General features: G+C 49.8%; 1 protein-coding gene across 5 annotated transcripts in view; it reads left to right on the top strand.

Moving 5' to 3' along the window:
* The first annotated feature begins 281 nt into the window (after positions 1–281).
* LOC310746067 (polypeptide N-acetylgalactosaminyltransferase 4-like) overlaps positions 282–10,833 on the top strand; it is a 112,143-nt gene continuing 101,591 nt past the window's right edge. For 3 of the 5 annotated variants that reach the window (XM_083579759.1, XM_083579761.1, XM_083579760.1), the window contains exon 1: positions 357–3,329. In XM_083579759.1, the coding sequence (XP_083435885.1) occupies positions 506–2,263 (1,758 nt within the window). In that variant the 5' untranslated portion in view covers positions 357–505 and the 3' untranslated portion in view covers positions 2,264–3,329. Of the gene's footprint in view, positions 5,273–5,581; positions 7,515–10,833 lie in introns of those variants that run through there. The other 2 variants (XM_083579758.1, XM_083579762.1) reach the window with 2 other exon arrangements.

Genomic DNA, 10,833 nt, shown 5'->3' with positions numbered 1-10,833 from the left:
CGGAGGGGCGGCTGAGGCGAACGGAGGTGGGACGGCCGAAAAGGCGGGCGAGAAGGGGAAGGAAGCTCCTCGCTGGCTGGCCGCCTCCTCTCCCTCAAGCGCCCCTTCTTCCCCAGCCGGAGCCCGACGGCTGCCCGCGTTCCTCCGGCCGGGGCGCGCGGCGGGGAAAGAGCGCGCGGAGGGGCGGCTGAGGCGCACGGAGGTGGCCGGCTGCCCGGAGGTGGGACGGCCGAGGGGGAAGGAAGCTCGCTCGCTCGCCGCCGCCTCCTCTCCCTCCCTTTAAAGGACAACTTTGCGAGCGAACCGCTGGGCGCCCTGGCCCCGGGGAGGCGCGAGGAGCCGCGGCGAAGGCGGAGGAACAGGCGGCCGGGGGTGGGTCGCTTCCTCCGCCTCCTCCTCCTCCTCGGAGTTTGGTGCTCCGTATCCGGGAAGGAGCGAGCCCGGAACTGGGAGCCCCTGAGGAGCCCGCCGCCCTCGAAGTTCGCCTTTTCCCTCCGGCGGCGCCATGCGGCGGCTCCGGCTGGCCCGGAGGGGCCCGTGTCCGGGCCGGGGCTGCGCGGTGGCGCTGGCGCTGCTGGCCGCCGTGGCCTTCTTCGCCGTGGCGCTGTCGCTGGCCAGCCTGCAGGCGGCCCCGGCCGGGGAGAGGCGCTCTCCTCGCGGGGAGAGGCGCTTCTCCGACGGGGCGGAGCGGCCCGAAGACCTGGCCCGCCCCGTCTACGAGAAGGCGCCGCCGGACCCTTCGGCCCCCGGGGAGTGGGGCAAGCCTGCCCACCTGCAGCTGAGCCCCGAGGAGAAGAAGGAGGAGGAGGCGCTGGTGGAGCAATACGCCATCAACGTCTACCTCAGCCAGAAGATCTCCCTGCACCGCCACATCCAGGATGGGCGCATGGCCGAGTGCAAGGCCAAGGCCTACCGCTACCGCCAGCTGCCCACCACCTCGGTGGTCATCGCCTTCTACAACGAGGCCTGGTCCACCTTGCTGCGCACCGTCCATAGCGTCCTGGAGACCTCTCCGGCCGTCCTGCTGAAGGAGATCATCTTGGTGGACGACCTGAGCGACAAGGCCTACCTCAAGGGTCAACTGGAGAAGTACGTCAGCGGCCTGGAGAGGGTGCGCCTGATCCGCACCAACAAGCGCGAAGGGCTGGTCCGGGCGCGCCTGATCGGGGCCACCTTCGCCACCGGCGACGTCCTCACCTTCCTCGACTGCCACTGCGAGTGCGTCCCCGGCTGGCTGGAGCCGCTGCTGGAGAGGATCGCCCAGAACGTCAGCACCGTCGTTTGCCCCGTCATCGACACCATCGACTGGAACACCTTCGAGTTCTACATGCAATCGGCCGAGCCCATGATCGGGGGCTTTGACTGGCGCCTGACCTTCCAGTGGCACTCGGTCCCCGACTACGAGCGCCAGAGGCGCAAGTCAAAAATCGACCCCATCAGGTCGCCCACCATGGCCGGGGGCCTCTTTGCCGTCAGCAAAAAGTACTTCGAATACCTGGGCACCTACGACATGGGGATGGACGTCTGGGGAGGAGAGAACCTGGAGCTCTCCTTTCGGGTGTGGCAGTGCGGGGGCATCTTGGAAATCCACCCCTGTTCGCACGTGGGGCATGTGTTCCCCAAGCGCGCTCCCTACGCCAGGCCCAACTTCCTCCAGAATACGGCACGGGCGGCGGAAGTGTGGATGGATGCGTATAAAGAGCACTTCTACAACAGGAATCCGCCGGCACGGAAGGAGAACTATGGAGACATCTCAGAAAGGAAGCTCTTGAGGCAGCGCCTGAAGTGCCAGAACTTCGACTGGTACCTGACGAACATATTTCCGAACTTGCACGTGCCGGAGGACCGCCCCGGTTGGCACGGGGCCATTCGCAGTGTGGGCATCTCTTCCGAGTGCCTAGACTACAATTCTCCCGAGCACAACCCGACGGGCGCCCACGTCAACCTCTTCGGGTGCCACGGGCAAGGAGGGAACCAGTTCTTTGAGTACACGTCGAATAAGGAGATCCGGTTCAACTCCGTGACAGAGCTCTGCGCCGAAGTTCCAGACCAGAAGGATTTTGTAGGCATGAGGAACTGTCCGAAAGACGGCTCCGCTATCCCAGAAAACATCGTGTGGCATTTTAGAGAAGACAGGACCATTTATCACCCTCATTCGGCAAAATGCCTTAGCGCTTACCGCACTGCCGAGGGCCGGGCTGATGTGCAGATGAGGACATGTAACGCAGAAGATAAAAACCAGTTGTGGAAGTTCGAGAAATAGAAATTGGTCTGGGAGTCTCTATCCAAGACTACTTCCAGCTGACTTAGTGTGTATTCCCACTAAGTCTGGCTTGGCGTGTCTTCCCATTAACTGTTAATGCCAGATTTAGGTAGCTTCTAAAAGGATTTTTAACAGTTTGGGAATGGCAGTGAATGACTGTGAAGAAGCTATCTGAAGTGCCTTTTATTCTAAACTCCCATTGGCTGGGGCTGATGGGAGTCATTGTCCAATATCTGGACAGGTGGATCCTAAGGTGTTCACTTAGAAGGGAACAACTATAATTTTTGTGTGTGTGATTGTAATACTTGGGGAACAAGGTGGCCTTGGTTAGAACTGCAGATTACTGAACGTTTATGTTACATGTTACTGTACGGGGGGGAAACTGAAATCAATACAAACGCAGCCACAGTACAGATAATAACATTAATACGAGTTACGCCAGGGAAGGGGAAGCTGTGGTTCTTCAGGTGTTTGATAGATCAAGGCTCCCATCAACTCTTGCCATGTTGACAGGGGTTGTTGGGAGTTTTGGTCCAGCGACTACAGGGCGGCCACATGTTCCCCCATGTCTGAGTTAACTATATGCATAATTCGTGGCTAATGGGGTGGTTTGGCCAAGAAGTGGGAGAAACACCACCCTTAGGGTGCTGCCTGAGTGTTGCACGTAGGAGTCTCGTTGAGTGTGTTGGGAGAAAATGTTGCTTAGCTTTTACGGCAGCTTCCCAACTCCCATCAGTGCGCTGGCTGGGGTTGATGGGAGTTGTAGACAACCTGGAAGGCACCAGGTTAGCAGTGGCCCTGTGCAACGCCAAAATTCCTCCCCCCCCCCTACCTCTTGTGCTCCATTCTAAACAATAGTTGTGGGGGCCCCAAGGCTGTGTGCCCTAAATCCACCTCCTAGGTTACAGAAGGCTGCAGAGTAGTAACAGGCCTGAGTTCATGTTGCTTTTCATTATTGAAAGCAGAGCGAGGAGAAAATACAATCTGCATCGTGCAAGTGGTGAAAGCGATCATTTGTTAACTTAGGGAGGAGGTAATCAAGTTGTAGCTGAGGTTAACAGTAGTCGTGGCAAATAAGAGTTATTGTTATTGATGACGCTGAAAAATGTCAAAAGGGTGGGAAACCAGACTTGTTTCTTGTATCGGAAACACCTGCGTCAATATCTAGAGCAGGCATGGGGATATTTGGCCCTCTGGATGTGGCTGGACTACAACTCCCATCAGCCTTCGCAAGCACAGCCAATGGCCAGGGATGATGGGTATTGTAGTTCACTGACACCTGATGGGCCAATGGTTCCTCGCACCTGATTTAAAGGCTCTTTATCAGTGTTTCCCAAACTTGAGTCTATAGTTGTTGTTAAACTATAACTCCCATCATCCGTAGCTAGGAGGACCAGTAGTCACAGATGATGGGAATTGTAGTCCAGAAACAGCCGGAGACCCATGTTTGGGAAATACTGCTCTATATCAAGATTTGCAATTCCTGATAGTAGCTATTTATGATCTCTGCCTTATCACTGTTTACATAATCAGTTACGTGTAGCGCTTTAACATCCACCGATGGGTCAGAGAATGAGAGAAACTGCTTTTTTAACGCACTTCAGATGGAATTCAGATTTCCCCGAGGGCTATATCTTTAGGTAAAGGTATAAGGTGTTGTCACACTTCCTCAAACGTGGCATAGCCAATATTAACTAGTTGCTGCATTCCCAGGCTGTACCTTGAACTCAGAGGCTGTGCCCCTGCGGCTACGAAGTGACAGGAAGCTGGCAAGATATGCAGAGAAGCACTTTCAACAAATCAGTGTGATACTTGCCTTTTAAGTCTCTGCCTCGGTTAAATCAACAATGCAGAATTGTAGCTAGTCTGGCAGAGGTTCAGGGACTAAACTGCATCTTTGATTGACTGTTGACAGTATGTAGATCAGGCTTTGCTAACCTGGTGCTTTCCAGATGTTCTGGCCAAGGACAGCTATCAGCCCCAGCCAGCAAGGCTGACATAGGCGAATTCTTCTTAAAGAAGACTGTTACCTTCTGAAGGTAATGGTTCTGGGATCTCTATAACTTGCCTCTTGGCAGGAAAAGTGACAAAGCTTTAGCTATCTCTATATTTTAGCTAAGCTGTAATTGGGCATGACCCATAGCACCAGGCTACCTTGAAACTATAACAGAATTAACTCCCAACAGAGCCTCGAGTTATCAAGGCCAGCAGCCCTAAACATCAGGGTTGACAACCTGCCACTTGAAGCTGGTAGCCTTTCTCTCTGTGCCTCTTGTATGTAGAGAATCTTCTTTCTGCTTCAGAACTAGCCATGTGGCCACCTTAGTTAGCCATTCCAGCTTTCGGTCTTAAAAACTGAGACTGGGCACATCTAATCCTTATTCTTGATGGGGCAACCTTGAATTGTGAGGCTGAGGAAATGATCACCGCCACACAGAGTTGAAGGTGACGGAGGAGAAACTCAATTCTCCTGTGTTTTGCTCATTTTGCACCTGTTATTACTCCTCTTACAGGTCACTGTAGGGTTTTTGAAAACCTGATAAACTTGTTTGAACAGCAGTGAAGGCTGGACAGGATATTAATGGGTGTGAACAGTGCCTCTAATGCCACCATCGTTTAACTCTTCTGTTGACTGCCTTCATTTTTAGAGATGATGGCATTTGTGGTGGTCCAGGGAGAAGAGGTGCTGTTCCTAAAAACTTCCCTGCTCTTCTTCCAAAGCTACTATTCCTCCCGTTTCTACTTCTCATCGCCGTTGCCTCTTGTAATTTCATCCCTGGAACAATCCAGGGTTTGCCAAGAATTGTGGGTTATTTTGCAAGCTCCAGTCCATGGTATCGGGACAGAACGACGCGGGTGGCGCTGTGGGTTAAACCACAGAGCCTAGGACTTGCCGATCAGAAGGTCGGCGGTTTGAATCCCCGCGACGGGGTGAGCTCCCGTTGCTCGGTCCCTGCTCCTGCCAACCTAGCAATTCGAAAGCATGTCAAAGTGCAAATAGATAAATAGGTACCGCTCCAGTGGGAAGGTAAACAGCGTTTCCGTGCGCTGCTCTGGTTTGCCAGAAGCGGCTTAGTCTTTTTTTAAAAGAAACCAAGCTTCCTCCACCTTCCATGTGACAGCCCTTGAGATATTTGAAGGTGACTATCATATCTATTAGGGACACGGGTGGCGCTGTGGGTTAAACCACAGAGCCTGGGACTTGCCGACCAGGTTGGTGGTTCGAATCCCTGCAACGGGGCGAGCTCCCATTGTTCGGTCCCTGCTCCTGCCCACCTAGCAGTTCGAAAGCACGTCAAAGTGCAAGTAGATAAATAGGTACCGCTCCAGTGGGAAGGTAAACGGCGTTTCCGTGCGCTGCTCTGGTTCGCCAGAAGCGGCTTAGTCATGCTGGCCACATGACCCGGAAGCTCTCTGCGGACAAACGCCGGCTCCCTTGGCCAGTAAAGCGAGATGAGCGCCGCAACCCCAGAGTCGGTCACGACTGGACCTAATGGTCAGGGGTCCCTTTACCTTATTATGTGCAAAGAATACGGATTTCCGAGGTGCTGGAGATGTTTGTTCACATTCCCTGCCACCTCATCATGGTACTTGAAGGGGGACAGAAGCCAATCTGGGGAGGGGGAGAATGTGCCGCATTATATATTGAAAGCACCATGATACCACTTTTAACAGTCATGGCTACCCCAAAGCATCCTGGCATCTGTAGTTTGGTACAGGTGCTGGGCCTTGTTAGAGGAGACCCTGCACAATTCCCCGAGTTCTCTGGAAAGAATGATTGATTGTTAAGCCCCTTTGAGAACCGTATCTGTGTGAGGAAATGGAATCGGCCGGCCTAACAACTCTTGGCGCCCTTAACTACATTTCCCAGGATTCCCAGGGGGAAGTCTCAAGACTGCTGCTAACGCAGGGTGCGGATGTGGCCTGACGCTTTAGTGCCATGAAGACCTATGACCTTGTAGCACAGGTGCAGGGAAAACAGCACACCGGAGCGAACAAATCTGTGTCCGTTCTGTGGCCAATAAGAAATGAACTCATCTTCTCAGGCCATCCAGAGGTGCCGAGTTTGCTGCCAGAATAGCTGCTGCACCGCATGGAAACAAGTGTCTTCGGTCGGGTTTGGACGATCAGTTTTCACCTGCAGTGTGGTGGTGAATGTTGCAGTTGCTGCAGAGCGATATCTCTGTGGAAGAGGGCCTTCTGAAATTGTCCTGTATGTGTTGTGACTCTGTGGAACATGGTTGGTGAAAAGGGACTTTAGTGTTACAGTCATATGATGACCGTATTAGTGCAAAATCACTGATCTGAAACCACCCTTACGGCTTCAGAATGATGACTGTTAAACCAGAACTAACAGTTACGGGAAATTTATTGTAGGTAAGATTCCACTGTGCACATAATATGCCAAGGTATTCCTATGACACTTTAGTATTGTGATGATTTAGCACCGTTAAATTCTATGGTGGGACTGAGGTGTAGAGTGTCTTAACCACAAGTGACCTTGTAAAGCTTTTGCTAAAAATGTTTCCCCCCTTTTCTATGCACACCGAAGCTGGATTTACACTGAGCTCTGTGCAAAGCACTATCTCACTATGAGCTTGTGTGAGCTATGCAATTATATCCACCTATATGTGCCTTATTTCTTTTTTGAAGGTTCAGGAAAAAAAGCTTGTATTTTCTTACGGAGGACTGTTTTAATGCCTAATATCAAGGTGTGCCAATCTACAATTCTCTTGGGACGGCAATCCTGAACCCATTTGCTCAAGATTAAGAGGTCGTCTTTAACTTTGTGGGACTTATATCAGGGTAAAGATTTACAGGATTGCACTGTTAATAATTGGCGTGAAGGGAAAAAGCAAAACTGAATTAGTATTCCATCGCTGTATGAAAAGTACAGAGGGAAGAATATAATAATTGTGTGTGTCTGTGTGTAAGTTAAGATATATAAATATTTTTATACTAAGAATTTGCATTGGCAATCTTGGCTGTAGCGTTGTCACTAAGTTCAGTTCAGAAAGGTAATACTGTTTACAGGCTTCTGAAATATTTGATATCTGGAAAATGAAGGTATGCATTTTAATTATGCTTCAGTTCTTGAATGAATTATGAAATTGTTTGGGGAAATTTTACTGTGAGGGTTTTAAACTACTGATTTATGGTGTCTGTTTTTAGGGAAACAAATAACTTCACAATGCGTAGATGTGATTGAAAGCTCCTTGAAAAGGCGGAAATAAACAGTTTTCAATTTAAATCTCGAATTGGCCTCTCTGTACTAATGGAACTTACTCCATTTACACCAGTCTTTGCATACTTTTATTTAGGGGCCTTAGCATCAGAAATGTAATTTACAGCTGCACAATTATTATAGCTAGGAAGTGGAAAGGGCAAGGTGAATATAAAATGGAAGAATGGTATAAAGAGGTGTGGGATATGGCTGTATTCATGATAAATTAACACGTGCTGTTAAGGTAAGACAGAGAATATGCAGGAGAAATGATTTTGAGGAGATATGGAGTGTATTTGCAGAATTTGTACTGTTAAAACGGAAAGGGGTCAAACGATCGCAAAAGGTGTTAAAATTTTGGGAGGTTGGATAGCGACAATGGAATGGTGTGAGGGTGGGATGCACATTTTTATTTTTATTTATTTATTATTATTACTTTGTTAATTGAAAAATAAAAGGAGAAATGTAATTTCTGCCCTGATCTGGCCACAGTGATCCACACGACGGTCACCTCCAGGCTTGATTATTGTAATTCGCTCTACGCGGGGCTGCCCTTGCAGCTGACCCAGAAACTCCAGCGGGTGCAGAATGCTGCAGTGAGGCTCCTTACGGGGTCCTTGCTGTGGGATCACATTCACCCGGTGCTCTACCAGCTGCACTGGCTCCCAGTGGAGTACAGGGTCAAGTTTAAGGTGCTGGTTTTGACCTTTAAAGCTCTATGCGGCAAAGGACCCACGTACCTACAAGACCGCCTCTCCCGGTATGCCCCACGGAGGACCTTAAGGTCCACAAATAACAACACTTTGGAGGTCCCAAGTCGCAAGGTGGTTAGATTGGTCTTGACTAGGGCCAGGGCCTTTTTGGTACTGGCCCCGACTTGGTGGAACGCTCTGTCACAAGAGACCAGGGCCCTGCGGGACTTGACATCTTTCCGCAGGGCCTGCAAGACAGAGCTGTTCCGCCTGGCTTTTGGTTTGGACTCAGTCTGACCCTTATGTTTCCCTCTCCTTATGGTCTTGATTTATCGGCTACTTTTAAAATGAAGCTGCATTTTAAATTGCATTTTAACCTGTATTTTAAATTGATTTTTTTCTTTTCTTTTCCCCCTATTATGTTTTTACTGTGATTTTATTGGTGTTAGCCGCCCTGAGCCCGGCTCTGGCCAGGGAGGGCGGGGTATAAATAAAATTTATTATTATTATTTTTCCAGTAATTTAGAATGGGGTTTCGTGGCTGAAAGCAGAAATGCTTTGTGTTTACTGCTGAAGTACCCATCTAATTGTTGTGACAGCAGTATACAGGTATAGTCAAAGCAGAAAGGGTGTGGGGGAAAGGCAGTCTATGACAAAGTTTGACTTGGAGATCAGCAGTGATCCACTCTGGGCTGTGACTGGCCTTCTTCCTAGTCTGGTAAGCTTTCCTATAGCTGAGGTTGCCAACACAACACCTGCGGATTCTCTGATGCCCCCAAAGGCCTTCCTTGGCACCTCTGGCAGGGTCCCCAGACTCCGTATTTTCATTTTTCATTGAATGAACTTAATATTCATATTGTATGCAGGGACGCGGGTGGCACTGTGGGTTAAACCACAGAGCCTAGGACTTGCCGATCAGAAGGTCGGCGGTTCGAATCCCCACGACGGGGTGAGCTCCCGTTGCTCGGTCCCTGCTCCTGCCAACCTAGCAGTTCAAAAGCACGTCAAAGTGCAAGTATATAAATAGGTACCACTTCGGCGGGAAGATAAACAGTGTTTCTGTACGCTGCTCTGGTTCGCCAGAAGCGGCTTAGTCATGCTGGCCACATGACCCGGAAGCTGTATGCCGGCTCCCTCGGCCAGTAAAGCGAGATGAGCGCCGCAACCCCAGAGTCGGTCACGACTAGTCCTAATGGTCAGGGGTCCCTTTAGCTTTACCTTACTTCCTGTAAAACAAATAACATCAAGGCTTTGAGGCTGAAGCCCTGCATGGAATATCCGCGATGTCACAGTTGCTGGAGTAGGTATGAATAAATGGGTTGCAGTTTATCTGCTTTTTTTTATCTGAGTAGAAAGTAATTATTATTATTATTATTTACTAAATTTGTGTACCACCCTTCGTATATCTCAGGGTGGTTCACAACATAAAAATGCAGTATGAAAAACACAAAATGCATGAGTAGAAAGAATTTTGAATGTTCCGGTGCAGAACGATAACTAGGTCTTACGACTTCCTCCAGCCTTATTTCATCTGCTCTCTGTAGAAGCCAAAAAAAGCACGTGCTGCCTCCTCATCTGACAGTTCAAACTGCAGTCAAACAGCACCAAATACCAAAAGCTTCTTATTCTCAACCACAATAGTTAGCTTCATCCAACTGGTATATTCCCCCGCCAATGTGTTCTGGCTAGTTTCCTGCATTACAGACAGCAGCAAGGGCCGGCCCTCCCATTGGCTTTGTGAGATGGTTGTCTCAGGTGTATACGTCACTCCTGCGCTTGTCTCCTGCATCATGCCACTGCCCACTCCTCACTGTCTTCCTTTATCTCCTCCACCGCTGCCTTCAGTTCATCATTTTTAATGTGTGACATTTTAATGTATTTTTAATCTTTGTCGGAAGCCGCTCAGAGCGGCTGGGCAAACCCAGCCAGATGGGCGGGGTACAAATATTATTATTATTATTATTATTATTATTATTATTATTATGGCTTCTCCTGGCTGCCTGCAATTGCCTCAGGCAGCAGAGGAGGAGGTGGCAGCCGTGGTGGGTCAAGGACCAAAGGAGGAAGAAGAGGACCCCAACCGCCCAATTTTATATTTTGCTTCAAGCAGCAAAATGTATTGGAGAGCGGAATCAGTACTCTTAGTTGTTGATGCATGAGATTTCAGAACAGATCGAGCCTCTGCAAAGATTCAGACTTCCGTGTCAAAATTGGGTGGAGCAAATTTCCTTAGTTTATTATTAAAAAGGTAAAGGGACCCCTGACCATTAGGTCCAGTTGCGGCCGACTCTGGGGTTGCGGCGCTCATCTCGCTTTATTGGCTAAGGGAGCCGGCGTACAGCTTCCAGGCCATGTGGCCAGCAGGACTAAGCCGCTTCTGGCGAACCAGAACAGTGCACGGAAACGCTGTTTACCTTCCCCCCAGAGTGGTACCTATTTATCTACTTGCACTTTGACGTGCTTGGACCGAGCAACGGGAGCTCACCCCAGTGGGAGTTTAACCCACAGCGCCACCCATTTATTAAATTTGTATACCATCCTTCATTCATAGATTGCAGGGCGGTTCACAGCATTTGGTGTTCACAGTTTAGGAGGCAAAGAGATGATAACACAGGTGCGAATTGTTGCAGAATGTTTCTGATTTGCCTCTTTTT

Source organism: Podarcis filfolensis (genome assembly GCF_964270895.1).
Source record: "Podarcis filfolensis genome assembly, chromosome: 12".
Lineage (NCBI taxonomy): Eukaryota > Metazoa > Chordata > Lepidosauria > Squamata > Lacertidae > Podarcis > Podarcis filfolensis.
Note: the sequence above shows the minus strand (reverse complement) of the source record. Positions and strands in the feature narration are given on the sequence as shown.